This window comes from Bacillus rossius, chromosome 10, assembly GCF_032445375.1.
Source record: "Bacillus rossius redtenbacheri isolate Brsri chromosome 10, Brsri_v3, whole genome shotgun sequence".
NCBI lineage: Eukaryota > Metazoa > Arthropoda > Insecta > Phasmatodea > Bacillidae > Bacillus > Bacillus rossius.
The window spans coordinates 37,718,777-37,740,984 of record NC_086337.1 but is presented as its reverse complement, the minus strand read 5'-3'; the positions used below and the strand labels follow the sequence as shown (position 1 = coordinate 37,740,984).

The window sequence follows — 22,208 nt, the reverse complement described above, 5'->3', positions numbered from 1 at the left end:
CTTATTCTAAATTTATTGTTCCTCTTAGTACGATAACCAAGAATCTGATGTGAATTAAATTGCTGTTGAAAACTTTAATGATTGTCCACTCTTTCCATGATGTCACATTATTGCAAATAATGTGGGGATAATAACATCTTTTTTTTTTCCCTTTAACTTTAGATATAACACTAATTCATGTGAAGGTGGTTAACATCTAAAAGAATTGTTTTAATGCAACTGACACCACCTGTATACACACTTTATGTGGTGCTTAATGCAAAAGAAAATTCAAATTCACATTCTCCTTTTTGTGTCTAACATTTCAGGATTATGAAATCTGCCGTAATACCTTCCACTCAATAAGTTTATGCTTCACAATTTGCGAACATACTATATAAATATATTTTTATATATCTTAATCTTAACCTATATTTCTTCTCTTTATTTTAACTGTTCTTTCAGTCATTCAAGAATAGTCACCATAATTTTGTTTACATTAACCTACAATTAAAGGTGAAATCACGAAAGTTCATTCCATCATAAGCATTTTATTCAAAATTTGTATGACATTATTTGTACAAACAAAAAAGTATTATGCAACAACTGTGATCATTATGTATGAGCAACTTAGTTTTTTATTACCCGGTTTTTACAGGCCACGGGAAAAAGCATTTTACAGAATGTTTGGTACGGAAAAAGGCCATACATACATGACCACAACCATGTGCCAACACACATGAAGCGTGCATGTGAACACATGCAAGTACGTGTCGCTGGCTATACATACTACATGCCTATGTACATGCATGCACGTGTGCATATGTGCCTGTGAATACAAGCACATGTGCCCTCTCTCGCAGGTGCCCGTGCCCTCTCGCACAGGTGCTAGAGTGCACAGGCACCTGTGCTAGAGTGCGGAGGCACCTGTGCTAGAGTGCGGAGGCACCTGTGCTAGAGTGCGGAGGCACCTGTGCGAGTGTGCGGAGGCACCTGTGCGAGTGTGCGGAGGCACCTGTGCGAGTGTGCGGAGGCACCTGTGCGAGTGTGCGGAGGCACCTGTGCGAGTGTGCGGAGGCACCTGTGCGAGTGTGCGGAGGCACCTGTGCGAGTGTGCGGAGGCACCTGTGCGAGTGTGCGGAGGCACCTGTGCGAGTGTGCGGAGGCACCTGTGCGAGTGTGCCAGGCACAGGTGCACAGGCACCTGTGGATGTGTGCACAGGCACCTGTGCGAGAGTGCACAGGCACCTGTGCGAGAGTGCACAGGCACCTGTGCGAGAGTGCACAGGCACCTGTGCGAGTGTGCACAGGCACCTGTGCGAGTGTGCACAGGCGAGTGTGCACAGGCGAGAGTGCACAGGCACCTGTGCGAGTGTGCACAGGCGAGAGTGCACAGGCACCTGTGCACTCTAGCACAGGTGCCTGTGCACTCTAGCACAGGTGCCTGTGCACTCTCGCACAGGTGCCTGTGCACTCTCGCACAGGTGCCTGTGCACTCTCGCACAGGTGCCTGTGTACACATCCACAGGTGCCTGTGCACCTGTGACTGTGCACACTCTCGCACAGGTGCCTGTGCACACTCTAGCACAGGTGCCTGTGCACTCTCTAGCACAGGTGCCTGTGCACACTCGCCTGTGCACAGGTGCCTGTGCACACTCGCCTGTGCACAGGTGCCTGTGCACAGGTGCCTGTGCACACTCGCCTGTGCACAGGTGCCTGTGCACACTCGCCTGTGCACAGGTGCCTGTGCACACTCGCCTGTGCACTCTCGCCTGTGCACACTCGCACTCTCGCCTGTGCACACTCGCACAGGTGCCTGTGCACTCTCGCCTGTGCACACTCGCACAGGTGCCTGTGCTAGAGTGTGCACAGGCACCTGTGCGAGAGTGCACAGTCACAGGTGCACAGGCACCTGTGGATGTGTACACAGCCACCTGTGCGAGAGTGCACAGGCACCTGTGCGAGAGTGCACAGGCACCTGTGCGAGAGTGCACAGGCACCTGTGCTAGAGTGCACAGGCACCTGTGCTAGAGTGCACAGGCACCTGTGCGAGTGTGTGCACAGGCACCTGTGCGCGTGTGTGCACAGGCACATGTGCGAGTGTGTGCACAGGCACCTGTGCGAGAGAGTGCACAGGCACCTGTGCGAGAGAGTGCACAGGCACCTGTGCGAGAGAGTGCACAGGCACCTGTGCGAGAGAGTGCACAGGCACCTGTGCGAGAGAGTGCACAGGCACCTGTGCGAGAGAGTGCACAGGCACCTGTGCGAGAGTGTGCACAGGCACCTGTGCGAGAGTGTGCACAGGCACCTGTGCGAGAGTGTGCACAGGCACCTGTGCGAGAGTGTGCACAGGCACCTGTGCGAGAGTGTGCACAGGCACCTGTGCGAGAGTGTGCACAGGCACCTGTGCGAGTGTGTGCACAGGCACCTGTGCGAGTGTGTGCAGAGGCACAGGTGCACAGGCACAGGTGCACAGGCACAGGTGCACAGGCACAGGTGCACAGGCACCTGTGCGAGAGTGTGCACAGGCACCTGTGCGAGAGTGTGCACAGGCACCTGTGCGAGAGTGTGCACAGGCACCTGTGCGAGAGTGCGCAGGCACCTGTGCGAGAGTGCGCAGGCACCTGTGCGAGAGTGCGCAGGCACCTGTGCGAGAGTGCGCAGGCACCTGTGCGAGAGTGCAGAGGCACCTGTGCGAGTGTGCAGAGGCACCTGTGCGAGAGTGCAGAGGCACCTGTGCGAGAGTGCAGAGGCACCTGTGCGAGAGTGCAGAGGCACCTGTGGATGTGTGCACAGGCACCTGTGCGAGAGTGCACAGGCACCTGTGCGAGAGTGCACGTGCACAGGTGCACAGGCACCTTTGCGAGTGTGCACAGGCACCTTTGCGAGTGTGCACAGGCACCTGTGGATGTGTGCACAGGCACCTGTGGATGTGTGCACAGGCACCTGTGGATGTGTGCACAGGCACCTGTGGATGTGTGCACAGGCACCTGTGGATGTGTGCACAGGCACCTGTGGATGTGTGCACAGGCACCTGTGGATGTGTGCACAGGCACCTGTGGATGTGTGCACAGGCACCTGTGGATGTGTGCACAGGCACCTGTGGATGTGTGCACAGGCACCTGTGCGAGTGTGCACTGCGAGTGTGCACAGGCACCTGTGCGAGTGTGCACTGCGAGTGTGCACAGGCACCTGTGCGAGTGTGCACTGCGAGTGTGCACAGGCACCTGTGCGAGTGTGCACTGCGAGTGTGCGAGAGTGCACAGGCACCTGTGCGAGAGTGCACAGGCACCTGTGCGAGAGTGCACAGGCACCTGTGCGAGTGTGCACAGGCACCTGTGCGAGTGTGCACAGGCACCTGTGCGAGTGTGCACAGGCACCTGTGCGAGTGTGCACAGGCACCTGTGCTAGAGTGCACAGGCACCTGTGCGAGTGTGCACTGCGAGTGTGCACAGGCGCCTGTGCGAGAGTGCACAGGCGCCTGTGCGAGCGTGCACAGGCGCCTGTGCGAGCGTGCACAGGCGCCTGTGCGAGCGTGCACAGGCGCCTGTGCGAGCGTGCACAGGCGCCTGTGCGAGCGTGCACATGCGCCTGTGCGAGCGTGCACATGCGCCTGTGCGAGCGTGCGCCTGTGCGAGCGTGCGCATGCGCCTGTGCGAGAGTGCGCAGGCACCTGTGCGAGAGTGCGCAGGCACCTGTGCGAGAGAGCGCAGGCACCTGTGCGAGAGTGCGCAGGCACCTGTGCGAGAGTGCGCAGGCACCTGTGCGAGAGTGCGCAGGCACCTGTGCGAGAGTGCGCAGGCACCTGTGCGAGAGTGCCAGGCACCTGTGCGAGAGTGCGCAGGCACCTGTGCGAGAGAGCGCAGGCACCTGTGCGAGAGAGCGCAGGCACCTGTGCGAGAGAGCGCAGGCACCTGTGCGAGAGAGCGCAGGCACCTGTGCGAGAGAGCGCAGGCACCTGTGCGAGAGAGCGCAGGCACCTGTGCGAGAGAGCGCAGGCACCTGTGCGAGAGAGCGCAGGCACCTGTGCGAGAGAGCGCAGGCACCTGTGCGAGAGAGCGCAGGCACCTGTGCGAGAGAGCGCAGGCACCTGTGCGAGAGTGCGCAGGCACCTGTGCGAGAGAGCGCAGGCACCTGTGCGAGAGAGCGCAGGCACCTGTGCGAGAGAGCGCAGGCACCTGTGCGAGAGAGCGCAGGCACCTGTGCGAGAGAGCGCAGGCACCTGTGCGAGAGTGCGCAGGCACCTGTGCGAGAGTGCGCATGCGCCTGTGCGAGAGAGCGCAGGCACCTGTGCGAGCGTGCACATGCGCCTGTGCGAGAGTGCACAGGCGCCGGTGCGAGAGTGCACAGGCGCCGGTGCGAGAGTGCACAGGCGCCGGTGCGAGAGTGCACAGGCGCCGGTGCGAGAGTGCACAGGCGCCGGTGCGAGTGTGCACAGGCGCCGGTGCGAGTGTGCACAGGCGCCGGTGCGAGAGTACACAGGCACCTGTGCGAGAGTACACTAGCATGTGTGCACCGGCACCTTTGCGAGAGTACACAGGCAATTGTAACTTTTCCAATCATCCAGTATGTCCAAACTGTACATTTACACTAATGGCAGTGGGCAGTTGTTAACGTGCACATGCACACGTGTGTGTGTGTGTGTGTGTGTGTGTGTGTGTGTGTGTGTGTTTGCTCATTGAAGTGTATTTGTTTGTGTGGAATAATGTATATGTGCAAAAGCTTAATCAAATAATTGTGTGTGCACATGTGATTACTCACATGCATGTACAGGCACACATGCCACATGCATGCCAGTGCACATGTGCATTTATACAATTGCACACTCACATGTATACACATGATTCAAGTAGTGCACATGTGCATTAGCATGCATGTGTGCACTGGCACACGTGTGTGGGCATAAGTTGCACAGGCACATGTGCAGGATAGTGATGTGACAACTCATCGTTAGGCCCAACAACAGATGAACTTTAAACCTGTTGCTAGTATTTAATGAGGACGGAGAGCTACAAATCTGATCCAGCTGGTTGTGGTGATGAAAAAACGAGGAATGGCCATGCTACTCAAGGTACGGCTGACCCAACCAGGAGGCGGAGCTGCCCATCGGTGATGGGGGAACAAACTCCTCCCATGTGGCTGAGCACAGCGCCCAGCAACGTTCGCAGGCCTTGGGGTTCAAGTGTAGACGAGTCCTTGGCTCGCACCCCCAGTGATATGGCTGGAGCCGATTCGTCCACGTCTCGCACCAGAATGACAATCCTGCAACATTCCGCATCCACTTGCATTTTCATTTGCACAATATAATAAATTCTGAATTATTTTTCCTGGATATGTTTTCAAAAAAAAATTATAGTATACATGTTTACCCTTATTACCATATTAACCTGGACATAATGTAACTGTTTTTACCAAAACTGCAATATCTAACAGTAAGAATGCATTATAATCAAAAACTTGCTTCTTATGCTGGAATTTGCAAATTTACAGTGATGGGAACAGTTTAGTTGAAAAACCACACACACAACTTGCCTTGTTAACTGCATTACTGGAGCCACTTTTAGACCACAGGTAATTTACTGCCTCCTCAAACTTGACTTTATTTTTTATAAATTCATAATAAAAAAAGTTTGGAGTCGCATGATATTCAGCATTGCAGTATTTGTGAAATCAGAAGTACAAATTTTATGAAAATATTTCAAGCAAAAATTTTGGAACATGTAGTCACACAAACAGTTACATGTGTTTGCTTACTGGATATAACTGTCAGTATAGCATACACATGTTGATAAAACTAAATCATCTCTGCTTATAAAAAGATTTTTATTGAAGTCATTTACAAATTGAGGAGGGCAGTAACCTGGGTTGCATTGGTGCTGCAGTAAGATATCTGTTGACTGAAGAAAGGACATGTAGTGGAGTAACCGTCCTTTAAAAAACTTCATACAAAGAGAAAAGATGGATAGGAAGTGGCAAGCACCAAATGAATCAGATGAGTCACAACAGGTGGAGCAAGCATGATCCCGACTGACGGAGCATGTTTCTGTCTCTCTGCCTCATGCAGCAGGCAAGTCGCGTTTGGTCAAAGTAATGGGGTTATCGACAATTGTGCCTCACACCGATTGGTGAAAGCGACTTGACGATGGGTAACTGCATCTGGCAGGCCTATGTGTGGTGGATTATTATTGGAATCCGACCAGTGGCAGTGAAAAGAAGAGGGGTGAGGCACGCGTCAGGTTGAATCTGGGGAATGTCGACACAGTGCTAACTCTTAAACTAGAGCCCAAGTTACACACTAGTGCTTCACTAATTCATACTACAGGGTAAACAGTGACTTTAAGGCAAAGCACATTAATATGTTGTGACTTCGAATGTGTGAAGGAGGTAACTCACCGGACAGCGTGTACCCCATGAGCAGCACCAGGAAGGCACCCTGCAGCATGGTCATGGTGATTGGTCTCAGCAGCTGCTCCTCGGCTGTGCTGGAGGCCGCGGAGCCCTTGGTGGGGTCGCCGTCCTGCTTGCCGGCCTCGCCAGAGAGCCCCTGTTTGCCGGCCTCGCCAGGCACCCCTTGTGTGGCGCGAAGCTTCTCCCCCAGCTTCCTGTACTCGCTCTCCGTGATCTTGGTCACGATGCCCGCCTCAAACAGTTGCATCAGGCTGCCGTGGACAGACACGTCCCAGTCACCTCACGCAGGGGGCGCAACAACTAAATTTCCAGGGGGGGGGGGGGGGGGCAATATACCTTTTTATAAAGAATATCGACCCCCCTATTCATGCGGGGGGGTCCGGGGGTCCTCCCCCCGGGAAAAAATTGTTTTTCAAGGTGAAAAATGGTGCTATTTATGCAGTTTTATTATCTAAAAATTGATTACACAGCACTTTCTTTACCCCATTTGCCCCCACTTCAAGGTTTCAGAGGGGGGGGGGGGGGGCAAAATACCCTTCCCCCCCCCCCTCCCCGACCTCACGTCATCTTTACTCATCTGCATGCATGCTACTAACTAGTAACAGCGCTCACCTCATAGTTTAACTAACCAGTGGCTGATCCAGCCGAATTATTAAGAGACCTTTATGGGTTCCTCTACATGTCACCAAATATTTTTCTTTTGTATTTGTTGATCTCCTTAAACAATTTATCAAAAATACAAAATGTAATTAATAAAACCTCAATTATTTCATTCAAAGCCCAGGCCAACTAGATCCACCACTCACTGCTGCTGACTTATAAATTATTATTGGTTTTGTTTATTGAACCCTAAAACGCAATTTTTATAAAATCAGCTGTGATCTGAATGTGACTGACAGATACTGTGAAGTGCATTCACGTTAATGGGGATATTTTTGGAGTCAATATTTGAATAAAGTACTGCCCATAATGTATTCTGATTTCAGCATTTAGGGTGGCAGCATATTATGGAAATAGCTTCTAGTCTTACAGGTCTTGCCAAAAATATTACGTTTCTTTTAAATACCAGTTGACATTAGTTTAGGTATTCATTTTACCAACAAGTATTGACATAATGATAGTTTGTTGTATGTATTTAAATTTAAAACAATTTCACATTTTCTTTCACTTTCACACTTAACTGTTACATATTGAATTTTTATACCCTATTATTAGTTTCTGAATATTCTGTGTCAAGATAGTCCTATTAAAGGTTAAGGGATAGGTAGAGACCCCGAAAAATGGTGAAGCGCGAAATTCACGAAATAACGCGAAAATTTGATACTTTAAACGAATTTTGCGACTTTACTTTGATTTTGACATAGTCGCGAAATTCACGAATTTTCACACAAAATAATGTCCTTATGTCGTAAGTTCTATTTATTTACGCCATCATAAACATAGGCGTGAAATAAACATAGACTGAAAGACTAGTGCCGTGATATTATCTTCGTTTTGACACGTTACTAAAATTCACGTATTTTTATTACTCTGTTTACAAACAGTAAATATTGCCATCGCAAATGAAAACAAAATGTAAAAATTGTCAACAATCGATATGTGCGCACTACCAACATAACAAATTGACTCCACAGTTTTCGTGTTTTGAATAATGGTCGTTTCTGCCGCAAGGCGCACTGGTGTAGATTTTTCTAACCTAATTTAATCGCATCGAGCTAAGATGGCAGTCATTTTTGCGTGCACATATCTATAGTGTTTACAACTACCATCCACATTTTGTAAGTTTTGTGATACAATTAAATTTGTGGCTAAGATGCCGAAAACTTCGACAATGTTTGATCGCGAAAGAGAGATAAAATCGGATGATTTTATATTTTTGATCAGCGGGACAAAATTATGATGTGCAAGTTCTGCAATGTGCGGGTTGATTGTACACGCAAAGACACGTGCAAAAAGCATGTGGCAAATGACACAAACAAAACAAAACAAAAAAGACAATTATTTTGTCAAGCATTCTACCATGTCTAAACAAATCTCGATAGGCGAAAGCGTGAATAAAGCAAACAAGCTTTAAAGTGCAGAAAACAAGAATTTTTTTTCTGATTTTGTTAATATGATGCTGTAAGTTAACATTCCTTTGGAAAAAGCTGATCATCCAGCTATGAGGGAATGGTGTAACACCCATGTTGAAGGTTAGCCTTATTTATTTAGAAATGTTTTCCCCCTCTAATAAAAGTTCATAAGCATATGTAGGCCTACAATATTATCGATTATCTTTACTTCAAATAAATATGCAAGTACCTCAGATTAACAAACACATAAATAGGATGGATTGCATTGTGAAATGGTGAGCACACCACAATATATTTTTGACTCATTGATTGATGGTTTGACTCTGTAATACAGCAGTACCTAATCTATAAAAGGTTAGGTTAGGTTTGGCTAAGAATTGTTTTGAATAAATTAGCCCATTAATATTTTCAGCGATAACCTTATAAATGCTACCTATTTATAAGTATGTTGTAAGTTATGTATACATTTTAGGTGCAGGGGATTTGCCATCATCAGCCAACACTCTTAGAGAAACTTATGTCCCAAAAATTGGCCAGGCAAATAAGGAAGCAGTAAGGCTATGAAGTTTTTTTTACACCGCCAATGGCATAATTTTTTCACAATTTTTTGGGGTCTCTACTGATTGCTTATTTTTACACCGATTTTTTGCACCGCTTGCTAATTTTTACACCGGTTTTTTGCACCGCTTTTGTCATTTTTTGCACCGAAATGAGCCAGTTTTATTTACCATTTTCTGGGGTCCTTAGGGATAGGTAATCTAAACTCATTATACTTATTTGTATTTTGAAATCATGTTCACAATTTTTTAAATTACCCAATATATGACTATTGCAGACTTTACACTGAAGTGCTGAAATTCAAATGCGCCTAGCCATTCAGTTTTGAAGCCATGCTTCTTGAAAACCCCTTCAGTTATAATTTAGGTATACTCACATCTTGTTGACATTCTCTAGGAAGGGGCATCCAATCTGCAGGGCGATAGCAGAGTAGCGTGTGTAAAGTTTCTCACTCAGGTGAAAGTGTTGTGCTCCTGGCATTTAACATTAAGCAGACAGCATGATTGATAAACATACCCCAGGATTTTCACTAAGGTTCACGAGTGAACTTATCGTGCATTTTCTTACCAAAGCGGTGGGCGTCAAAATACAATGTCTCTCGTCCCCCGAGCAGAACGTACTTCTTGTTAGCTCGTACCAGCGGCATGCCATTTTGCACAGATGAAATGAGGGCATATGGCTGATGAGACATCATTCGCCATAGTTTCTTGTATATTCCCGTGCCATTCTAAATCATCACACATTACTTATTAACAATCTCTGATGTGAATTAAAAGAAAACTAACAAAACGTACACAAAAAAATTTGTAGGTTCTGGCATATAAGACAAGGTCTGCCTTTTAGTAGTAAAAACTGGGGAAATAAATCTGCGCCTTCATATAAGACATCAAGCCACTGGAACTAGACCAGCAGTTTTATGGAAATAAATTTTTAATGTAGTAATTATCTTGCTTCTAACAACTTCAGCATAAAAGCAGAAATTAATCATATAAAATAAACATGACAGATCCCTGAACACCAACACATGGAGGATGTACGTATGGGTAAAAGAGTAAAAGAAAAAACTCTTCTGCCCAAAAGCAGCAACCGTAAAGTCAAGTACGTAGAAGCCATGCATTGGCTACGTTAGATGACCCATCATACCTGACAATAATCAATTTAAGTTCTACAAGCGTGCATAAAATTCTCATCTTATACAGCGGAAAATATGTCAAAGCTGGATAATCCTGTTTAGAAAGTCTGTAAATGGCCATCATAACTCACGTGTCTCCCCAATCATTATCTTCCAAGATTGCTAATGAATGTAAGCAAGTCACACATACGGTGCGCCAAGAAAGCTGAAACTGACTGTGTCTTGTTAATGCTGCAGAAAAACTTAACCTTATTCAAAAGTTTGGTTCTGCTATTTCCTAAAGTAAATTTTTAATTTATTTTAAACATTTAATCTGGAAACAGTGTCACAAACATAGGTTTGTATGTGCATAACATGGCAGTGCATTTCCTAGAGTTTTAACAACCGCACGTACTAACCTCCAGTATCCCATAGGAAGAGCTGTGACTTTCAACCAACAACTGATATCCATCTTCCTTCATGGCCCGTTCCAGCTTTGCCAGAGTGTTTATTGGAGCTTCTGCAACAGTCAAATTGTACTGTCTCAGCTACGATCTGATGTGACCTACATACTGCGAAGTACATTCACATTAGTGTGGACACTATAGGAGTCAACGGTTGAATAAACTACTACCCATAATATATAATGATTTAAGTATTTAGGGTGGCAGCATATTAGGGAAAGTAACTTCTAGTCTCACAAGTCGTGTCTTATTGTGCACTAGGAATCAAGTAGGTTACAGGTGTAGCATATTCAACACCTTAACCCTTATTTTTGAGTCTTTGAATACTAGACTAAGTCAGTGTGAACTCTTACAAGTGGTGGAAAGATAAAAACAATTTTATCTGGGTTGTATCAATGTGTCTGACTAAGTGTAACTCCAATAGCAGAGCAGTGATAGCTCACCTCTCCCGGGACGGGCCAGCAGAGACGTCAAGTTAGCAGAGTACATGTCTCCAATAATGTACGTTGTGGCAAACGTCAGTAGGATGGTGATGAGACGTGCCTTATGACTGGTGGACACCTCCCTACCTGCTGAGGAAGAAAAATCGTTCATTATTCTACAGAAGAGGTTTTTTCACAAACACTTTCTGGAATTTAACTGAGTTTGTGCAATAAAAAACATAATTTTATAATCATTTGTTATCCTCTGCTACAAAGTTTGATTATTTGGGTTCAAACAAAATGGAACTAAAGTCTAGGTCTGTAGTAAATGATTAAGTGGACGATTACAACTGTAGATAAAGGCACAATGGTCCATAGAAGCAAGTTAGCAAGCTGGTATTTAAAAAAAGAGGCAGAGAAACAAAAAAAAAAAGACATTAGTCACTGCATTTCTTCATCTTAACTTTATGTTTGTTAACAGTGAAAGGCATTATATGGTGTACATTGAAATTATAGGCATATATTTATTTATTTTAGGTAGGAGTTTTTACCTACTTCTTGGCCACATCCAAAGAAATAAAGATGTAACATTTGGGCTTGCTACTTTGTCCCCATTGAAGGCTTCCATGAGCTTCATGGGAAAGTGTAAACAGGTGAAGTACATTCACGTGAACCTTCAACTGCGTGTAACACAATCCTAAAAATACTGAATAAATTATGCTGAATAAAAGGTTTTCAAAGAGGTAATCTAACAATTATAGCCAAGGATGGATGCAAAGGTTGAATTAGCAAGAATGAATTTACATACATGTCGTTTAATCCTGGGCAAAAGCCTCACGTAAAACATTCTTTCACATACAAGAGTAATACTGGGTTTTTAATAATACTGATAGCAAGAAAAATTAGCGGTACAAATGCTACGGCAAAATACGTGAACACATATCCATGTTTTCTTTAGGATTAAATGCTTGATTGAATACATAATATTAACTTGATAAATACTTGAAAGAAATTTTACAATTAAGTATTAACGCTTACACACAAGGATAATGAACACTAACATGCCTCATTAGAGAATACAAAAACGTCAAATGAACATGCAGGCGACCGCGGCCTAACCTACACTAGGCGGTATAAGCTTACTGTAAAGCATGATAAGGCATGATATAAAAGGAAAATTCACAAATTAATACATTAAATACATTACGTAAAAAACAAGTCCTAACGAAGACTGTAGACCAGACGGGGAGAAACGTCAAACAAACTATGCATGGTATTAATACAAAAACGATCAAGGAAAACAATAAGTGCCAAATAGAATTTAGACGGTGACGGCCGAAATGGAATTTATAGTACGGCTATTACCAAGTACCGTTTACATTACTGTAAGGGTCACCACCTTACAACACTTACGTGCATTCTCCCCGCTGTCACACACTCTCTCTCTAAAGCAAGTTTCTGACTACATGCTTAATTCACGACCAGCACCGACTGACTGCTAACGAACAAGAAGAGCCTTCATGGCATTACACCTAGTTTTAATTAAGCAAGAGGGCGCCACGCGCATGCGCGGACACCTCACGAGGGGAAGACAAAACACAGCACTGGACGCAGAGAGGGGGGGGAAGGTAGGAAGGGAAGGAGCGCCGAAGTCCGCCGCGCGGCGCGAAGTTCAAGTGACGCGCACCGACCACTTCAACTCCCCCACCCTTGACGAACGCAACCGCGAGCCTCGCCAACCAAGTCACAAGGACACGAGGAACTGCAGGTCCGGTCACAACACTCTTGAAGTAACTCAAATGTCAAGTCAACACAATTCTATGTGTGTACAAACAAACAATGTTTCTAAATAACAATTTCTTGATATCTAACTGATGATTTCTTGAAGTAAGTTCAACACATTTCTCTGTGTATATGAATACAAACAATGTTTCTAACTAGCAATTTCTTGAAGTGAGTTCAACACATGTCTATGTGTATACAAATACAACCAATGTTTCTAAATAACAATTTCTTGAAGTGAGTTCAACACATGTCTATGTGTATACAAATACAACCAATGTTTCTAAATAACAATTTCTTGAAGTAAGTTCAACACATGTCTATGTGTATACAAATACAACCAATGTTTCTAAATAACAATTTCTTGAAGTGAGTTCATGACTGGCATAATTTTCCGTGTAGGACACCTAGCAAGGATTCTCAGTGTATCCACAGAAATAAAGAGTCTTCAGCGTTTCCACTGAAATAAAGACTCTTCAGCGTTTCCACTGAAATAAAAACTTCAGCGCTGAAGAGAAAGTTTAGAGTACGGGACGTCCCTGATAAATCCAAAATCGGACAGCATCTTCTTCATCCCAGAGTAGCAGGAACAGCATGCCTTCACCCAGCGCGAACCCAGGGCAAGAACGGCGGGCGTCCCCACCGCCTGCCCACGCTCGGCGCCTGGCAGGCAGGGCCGTCCGAAGCGGCTGCTGCAGAAGAGTCAGTCTCCGCACGCGTCACGGCCCCTCACGGGCAGGAGACGGCGGCGACTCCATGCCACCGCTCCTCATCGGTGACGTGACGGCGACCAACGTCCCAGCAAGCAAGTGACCTTGCAGACACGACGAACCCGGCGGGCGGCTGCGGTCACGCTATCTCGGGCAGGGCGAGGAGCATCGGGTGCGCTGCGGCGCGAAGTCCTCTTCTGGGCGTGGCAGGAGCAACGGTGGGAGGAAAGGAAAAAAAAGAAAGAGAAGGAAACACGAACACCCAAACAACAACAAAAAAAAAACTATGTCCAAATAAAAAAAAAAAAAAAGGTTATTGATGAAATTTCTTTAATTGACCCACATGGGCCTTTTTATATTTTCTAGAACCAGAAGGGTTACGCAATAGGACCGTGTTGTCTCCCAAAAATCTATCAATCACAAATGGCCCAACAAAAGCAGAAATCAATTTTGAATTAACATTATCAGCCAGTTTTGGCAATTTAAAATTCTTTAAGAGAACCAAGTCATTAACAGCAAAACCATGTGGTCTCCGCGTAGCATTATAAGAGGCGGCTACAGCCTCGCGGGCCCTCTTAAGATTACAACTCACATCGTCAAGCATGGCCTCCAGGGAATCACTGTCAGAGGCGAGTTCCAGAGGCGGCAGTCCCCAGGAGTTAAGCAAAGGATGGGTCAACTCACGGCCCATGAAGGGGATGGAAGGGGGAAACCCTGTCGCCATATGGACAGCAGAATTAAACGCCACGTTGATGAATTCAAGGTCACTGTCCCACAATGACTGGTCATCCCTGTAATAAGCAGTTAGAGTGGCTTTAAGCACCTTGTTTACACGTTCAGACTGATTACCCTGGGGGCAATAGGGACTACTGTAAATGGGTTTAATAGCCCATTCAAAACACATATCCTTAAATAATACAGACCGGAAGTAACGGGCATTATCACAGGTTATCATAGCAGGAGCACCAAAAAATTTCCACACTTGCTCTCTTAAGGCTTTAACAATACTAGTCGCCTTCATATTTTTTAAGGGGAGTAGTAACACAAATTTGGAAAAGATGTCCAGAACCACTAGAATGCAAATATTTCCCTTTTTGGAGCGTGTAAGGGGGCCAAAAATATCCATATGCAGAACGTGCCATGGAGCAACCGGGGGATCCGCACAATACAGGCCAACCTTGGCACATTGCGGGGGTTTAGAAACCTGGCAGTCAACACAGGACCTCATGTGGTGACGCACGTCTGCACGTAGTTCGGGCCATGCCAGATGCGCGCTGATGCGGCGGAACGTTTTTTCGATACCCAAGTGAGCACCCAACAATGAGTCATGAAAGTATTTAAGAACCATCGGACGAAGGGAGGCAGGGACCACTGCCTTCCTCTGCTTGCCTGATTTCCCTGTGTAATAAATTACACCTTGTTCCTCTACGTAGGGCGTAACAGTGCCATGATGCAAATCCCTGCGTATGCGAACGCACAGCGGGTCATCCTTCTGACAATCACGGATACTAAGAAAAGATTCTGGGAAGACCTTGCACACCGCGGCACTAATCGGCTCAGAACAGGATACTGGCAAGGCACTGGTGTCAAACTCCTCAGGGGTAAACATCCGTGACAACGTGTCCGCGACCACATTGTCACTACCCTTAAGATGGTGTAGCTTAAAGTTAAAGCGGGACAGCCGTAACACCCAGCGCCCTAATTTTCCTAGCTGGTTAGGGTGGTTAAATAACCAGCTAAGTGCCCGATTGTCAGTGTACAGGTCAAATTCCTGACAGTCCAGGTACGAGGCGAACTTCTCAACGCCGAACAAGCATGCAAGCGCCTCCTTCTCATACACGCCGAGACGCCTTTCTCCGTCTGTCAACGATCGGCTAGCATAAGCTATGGGGCGTAATCTATCATTTTCGAGGTGACCTAAGACGGCTCCTAGAGCAATACTAGACGCATCGACCTGAAGTGCGAACCTACGCTGAAAATCCGGAAGGATCAAAACGGGAGGAGAAGAGACAAGGGCCTTAAGATTATCCAAGGCTTTCTGTTGCGCGTCACCCCATTCAAAGGCTGTGTTTTTCTTGCGCAGCTTATTCAACGGACCACAGACCGCAGCATAGTCCGGTATAAAGCGTGCATAGTAACCTGTCATGCCTAGGAATCTCTGAATTCCCTTGACGTTTTTAGGGGGCGGAAAATTAACTATGGGTAAAACCTTGTCAGGGTCCATAATGAGCTTTCCCTTAGAAATAATGTAACCAAGGAACTTAACATGGTCCTGGGCCAAACGAAGTTTGTCAGGATTAACAGTTAACCCAGCCGCTCGAAGACGGTCAAACACTTGAGTTAGATGTTGTTTGTGCTCTTCTAAGCTAGCGCTATAAACAATAATATCATCAATATAGTTAAAGACAAATTTATACTTCAAATCAGAAAGAATATGGTCCAGCACGCGGCTCATGGCCTGACTACCAAAAGAAACTCCCATGGGCACCCTATTGAACTGAAATTGTCCCCAAGGGGTAGAAAATGCGGTGTATTTACGGCAATCAGGATGCAAGAGGATTTGATGGAAACTGGCATTCAAATCGATGACGGAAAAAATGGCTGCCTCTCCTAGGTGTTGTAGAGCGCTCTCTACCGTCGGTAATTCGTAAGAGTCCTGAATGACCTTATCATTTAGAGATTTGAAGTTGTGAACCAAGCGAAATTCTCCAGCCTCCTTTTTAGGAACTAGAAAAGTAGGCGAGCTAAAATCAGAAATAGATGGGGCAATGACCCCAGCTTCCATGAGGCGATCAACAATAATCTTCATTTTTTGTAGTTTAGGGGGTGATACTCTGTGGCCTTTGGCCTTAACAGGCGTGCGATCCTTTAAATAAAACTTATAGGGCAATACATCACACCTACCTATACGACTATTTATTACGTCAGGATAACGACTGAAAACGTCCGAAATCAGAGAGTCTCTGAAGGTCACGTCACTCATGTCAGGACAAGACATGACTTCAGGGGCGGCATTCTGCGGAATTAATTTAATTTTTAATGAAGGGTGAAAGCCAAAAACAAGATGCTGATTAGCCACGTGAATCAAACAACGAGTTTTCCCCAGAAAATCCAGACCAAGGATAAGTGAATGACACAAACCAGGAATAATGTAAAAATGCCAGTTCCAGGAAAATCCGGCAATTTTAATGTGAAGCTCAACTGTCCTGTTAGCGCGTACTACTTCTCCGTTAGCTACACAAATAATGACGTCAGGGCACGTAGTCACACGGCTCTGCAATGCAGGTAATTTATTACATAAGGAATCAAAAAAATCAGCACTCAACAAAGAACGAGTGGCTCCGGAATCCACTAAAGCCGGGACAATATCACTAAACAAATTAACATGAACAAAATTGTAAAATTTATGAAAGGCGGCTTTTCTCTGACGACGATCGCGGCGACCGCTCATACGCCCTGATCGGGGCCCGTTTCCCGGACACTGATCCCTATAGTGCCCTGCGCGGTTGCACCTAAAGCATTTGCGTAAATCGCGGCTCACAGCGGGCTGCGTGCACTCAGACACCGCGTGACCGAACTTTCCACAGTTGGCACACCTAGACCGGCTGGCCTTAAGGTCGGGCGCATTAGTGGGAGGGGGGCGCCTGTCGGTAGCGCGGCCGGAGCCGACAAGGGGCTCGGTTACACTAGCCGCACAATCAACGAGCTGCGGCGCGCGCGTAGCACCAGCAGACTGAGAATAAACATTCACAGCAGGCTGAAATTCTAAGTTTGTAGGCTTATAAAACCGCGATGTAGATGAAATGGGGAATTCCTCCTTATATTTTCTAACAGCGAGCAAGCGATTCTCCACTTCAGAGCTCCACTTGCGTAAGGCATTCAAAGTTGTGGGAGGACTAAGCATGGCGCTATGTTGAAGCACAAGCGGAGAGACATTCCCTAATATAGTTTGTACTAACTCAGTTTCTGTGAGGTTTAAATTAAGAACGGCCGCATAATTGGCCACGGAATTAATGAACTGAAGAGTGGGCTCGTTAGGCAATTGAAACCTAAATACTAAGTCTCGTTTACAGCTCTCAAGCACACGTGGAGGACAGGCAAATTGCAAAACTGAGCTTTTGAACTGAGCAAAAGAAAGATTCTGAGTAATTGCGTCAGTAAGTAATTGCAAAAATGCGGCTCCACAGAGACTCAGCAGGGCCTTTAACAATTCTGCCTCACTAACTAATTTCAGCCCTTCAAGACGTGATGCCGCACTTAAAAAATCCAAAACAGCTCGTGGCTCGCAGCTATCAAGCCGAGGAAGAAGCTTAAGGTTAGAAAAAAATATTTTTGTGTTAAATTTTGAGTTCAAGGCGGGGCCAGAAGGGGGTGGGAACTGCCGAGACGGTACCTCATCAGCTGATTCCCAGGAGTTACGAACATGCTGGACGAGTAGGCTCCTCAAAACAGCAACAGTAGCGCCCTCCTCGAAGGAAACGCCCTCCTCGGAGAGGATTTGAACCAGCTCGTCACAGCGTAGACGATACACCCATCCCGTGACCGGTGACCCCATGGTGCATGCAAGACAAAAGAGAAAAACAAACGCTTTAATAGTCAACATAACATAGCAGAGTAGCGCAGTTGAAGGCTTCCATGAGCTTCATGGGAAAGTGTAAACAGGTGAAGTACATTCACGTGAACCTTCAACTGCGTGTAACACAATCCTAAAAATACTGAATAAATTATGCTGAATAAAAGGTTTTCAAAGAGGTAATCTAACAATTATAGCCAAGGATGGATGCAAAGGTTGAATTAGCAAGAATGAATTTACATACATGTCGTTTAATCCTGGGCAAAAGCCTCACGTAAAACATTCTTTCACATACAAGAGTAATACTGGGTTTTTAATAATACTGATAGCAAGAAAAATTAGCGGTACAAATGCTACGGCAAAATACGTGAACACATATCCATGTTTTCTTTAGGATTAAATGCTTGATTGAATACATAATATTAACTTGATAAATACTTGAAAGAAATTTTACAATTAAGTATTAACGCTTACACACAAGGATAATGAACACTAACATGCCTCATTAGAGAATACAAAAACGTCAAATGAACATGCAGGCGACCGCGGCCTAACCTACACTAGGCGGTATAAGCTTACTGTAAAGCATGATAAGGCATGATATAAAAGGAAAATTCACAAATTAATACATTAAATACATTACGTAAAAAACAAGTCCTAACGAAGACTGTAGACCAGACGGGGAGAAACGTCAAACAAACTATGCATGGTATTAATACAAAAACGATCAAGGAAAACAATAAGTGCCAAATAGAATTTAGACGGTGACGGCCGAAATGGAATTTATAGTACGGCTATTACCAAGTACCGTTTACATTACTGTAAGGGTCACCACCTTACAACACTTACGTGCATTCTCCCCGCTGTCACACACTCTCTCTCTAAAGCAAGTTTCTGACTACATGCTTAATTCACGACCAGCACCGACTGACTGCTAACGAACAAGAAGAGCCTTCATGGCATTACACCTAGTTTTAATTAAGCAAGAGGGCGCCACGCGCATGCGCGGACACCTCACGAGGGGAAGACAAAACACAGCACTGGACGCAGAGAGGGGGGGGAAGGTAGGAAGGGAAGGAGCGCCGAAGTCCGCCGCGCGGCGCGAAGTTCAAGTGACGCGCACCGACCACTTCACCATATTCAAGGGCAATGAACAGCTGAAGGCTTTTTTTTTTTTTAATTGCATGCATTGTGTGCTTTGTAGCGGGGATTGGCTAGTCATGGCAGTAAAAGAAGCCACGTCTAACTCCCCATCGTAAATCTGGACTAAAACTCCTCAGCCAGTGGCCAAAGCCCAATATAATTTTTTTTTTCTTCTTTTCATTTGGGCACATATTTTTTTAGTTATATTTTATGGTAGTAAATTATGGCTATTATTTTGAGTTTTATTTTATTTGTATTTTTTAATATAAATATTACGTAATAATAGGTTAAAGTAGTACTGAGTAATGAGAGGAAAGTACTGAAACGACAACGCAGAGGCAGCGACTCACTCTGCCGGAAGCAGATGGTGGTGACGAACCACATGCTGTCCCAGAGGAGCTTCCTCCGGCGCCGCGGATCCCGCCTGCCCGGCCACCACAGGGTCGGGGCCTCCACCACCGCGAACAGGATCGGCCCGGACAGCACCACGGTCGCTATCACCGGCGGCCACACCTGCACCGACGGTCCGGCCGTTCCATCTGGCGTGCTCAGTTCCCCCCGTTCTGAAACTGTGCTTCTGGCTTGCTTGACCACCAGCATGCAAGGCATGGTACACAATAAGTAAATTAGCCTTGCTAATTATGGAGACTAATGCTTTAGAATACACGATTCAAAGAACACAAACATTTTTAGTTGTGCTAAGTGAAGGACTGGTGTACTCAGGGGCGTAGCCTGGGGGAGGGGGGGGGGGGGGGTTAGGAGTTCAAACCCCCCCTTTAGCACCAAATCTTCAATTAATTTCTTATTCATCACTCAAACAAATTTCATATTAAAATTAATAAAAATTTTACCATTACAATATTTAAATTTAAGTACCGAAAACTGCTAAAATAGCACTATTTTACACCTTAAAATCCAAATTTTCCCGGGGGAGGATCCCCGGCCCCCCCGCTTTAATACAGGGGGGCGGGGGGGGGATGCTTCTTAACACCCCCCATACACAAATCCTGGCTACACCACTGGGTGTACTTCAAATATTGTCAACAGCAATGTAGAATGGGGGTATCAGGGAAGGAAAGCCACGGCCTACTATAAAAAGTAATCATAGAATTTGGCTAAAATGATTTCCGGCCGGTCTCTCACCTGCCACTGGAAGGGGCGCACCAGAGCCAGGGCCTCGTTCAGGCGGCCCGGGGCCCTCGTCACGAAGGCTCCGCTGTCTGCCAGCGTGAAGAACGAGAACTCCACGGCCTGGCTTCTCTCGTAGGTCACCGTGACGTCCCCCAGGAAGAACTCCACCTCCTGAACATCCAAGCCTTGGCTCTTGTTATCGATACTTGAAATAATGAAGAAATAAAATAAGGAATAAATGAAAGAATGAATGAATTAAGGCATAATGTCTCTTCAGCATCTAGGTCATTTGAGACAACTATGGATGAAATGAATAGATGATAAAAACGAGAGCGCTCCCATAAAACCCACTGGCTTACGGTCAGGTCCAACACACATCCCGCTTGTGAAGAATCTGGGTTAAATCTTCTGGAATCGAACCCAGAATGCTTTGGTGAGAAGCGAATGATTATGTATTTCACTGAAGCTCCGTTGATACCTCAGTTCTGCACAACAGATGATGCAAGTAACAAAATCATATACTAGTGCTTCCAGCTAATTTGAACACTTTGTATTTGACTTCTGGCATTTATTTTCTGTCAGCTAGAGCTGATAATTGAACTAGAACGTAACCTCTCTCACACCTGTTACAATTGGCACCAAACCAGGACAGAAAGTTTCGTATTTCAGCCACTTCCTGGCAGAAAGAAAACACTTAGCAAGAATTCAAGAGTTTACATTAGCTGGACTGGAATATTAGTCACATGAAATTAAGTTTGCATGTAAAATCAGGCTTTTAAAAAGAAATAAATAAAAAAGTCATCACCAGGTAAAGAACACAGAGTTTTAATGAAAACATTTTAAATGTATGTAATAAATAATGCATTTAACAATTTGACGACAGTCGTCATACCCCCTCAGGTGCAGAGGCCGTACCTGGCCACCGACGTGGGCCTGAGGTAGTGTGTTTCCCCCCAGTGAAGTGCGACAGCCAGGGACGCACCCGCGTGCGCCCTAGCGGGCTAATGAGCCTTTTTGTGCAAGAGATAATTCTGTGTTTTTGTATATTTTCCAAATGGTCACGGGCCTCAACGAGTATGTAAATATTGTATTATAATTTATTAATTCTGTAAACTTGTTGATTAATGTTTCGTTTAGCTGTGTAAATATTCTGTGTTTCCTCAAGTATGCTAGTATGTAATTTCAGCCTGGCGCGCCGCGGGGCGGGACCTCTCCCACGCCGGCCGATTTCCCCTTCCCTCCCCGCAGCCCGCGGGCGCCGGCCCGCGGGCGGGGAGAGTCAGTCGTGTTCAGGGCTCGAACGAGGACAGTCGAGTACGCCGCTCCGCGCTGCTCGCGAGGCGCGTACCCGGAGCACGTGGCCAACCTTTCGTTTTCAGTTCACGAGTTGATACGGCAGTCAAGCTGCCTCCGCGAGTCATTCGCCGCGTTACTGAATTGACGAGTCGTCGAGTGACGTTACTAGCAGAGTGTTCTAGACCGCGGTCGTGCAATTACGGGACTCAGAACTTCTATCGTCGTACGAAACGTTACGTAACGGGGTGCGCGCGCACTGCGCTTCTTCACGGTGTAACCTTAAACGGGATCAGTATTACGTATAAACACTCTCAATCTTTGCCAGCAGGACGTCTTAACGGGCTGTACGGTGTTACGGGAGTCTGGGTCGTCGCGGGACGGGAGCTTGTTCCGCGGCGGTTCCGCCAGGCTGCGGCAGGCTATAAATCGTTAATAAAAGAGGCTCGTGAAATCGTCAACGCCGAATCGTTATTGGAACAGTTTACCAATATTCCTCTCCACCTAACTCCTCCCTCCAGGTCCCGCAGTTCCCGGTCCCGGCCACGTTGGCCTGGATCCA

General features: G+C 46.1%; 1 protein-coding gene across 3 annotated transcripts in view; it reads right to left on the bottom strand.

Moving 5' to 3' along the window:
* Positions 1 to 4,152: 4,152 nt before the first annotated feature.
* The window catches only part of LOC134535974 (ionotropic receptor 40a), a 36,192-nt gene continuing 18,136 nt past the window's right edge, over positions 4,153 to 22,208 (bottom strand). The window contains exons 8-15 of one of the 3 annotated variants that reach the window (XM_063375439.1): positions 20,366 to 20,524; positions 19,573 to 19,807; positions 11,036 to 11,164; positions 10,548 to 10,648; positions 9,585 to 9,744; positions 9,394 to 9,490; positions 6,373 to 6,638; positions 4,153 to 5,241 (exon numbers count right to left, since the gene is read on the bottom strand). In XM_063375439.1, coding sequence (XP_063231509.1) covers positions 5,042 to 5,241; positions 6,373 to 6,638; positions 9,394 to 9,490; positions 9,585 to 9,744; positions 10,548 to 10,648; positions 11,036 to 11,164; positions 19,573 to 19,807; positions 20,366 to 20,524 — 1,347 coding nt within the window. In that variant the 3' untranslated portion in view covers positions 4,153 to 5,041. The remainder of the gene's footprint in view (positions 5,242 to 6,372; positions 6,639 to 9,393; positions 9,491 to 9,584; positions 9,745 to 10,547; positions 10,649 to 11,035; positions 11,165 to 19,572; positions 19,808 to 20,365; positions 20,525 to 22,208) is intronic. The other 2 variants (XM_063375440.1, XM_063375441.1) reach the window with 2 other exon arrangements.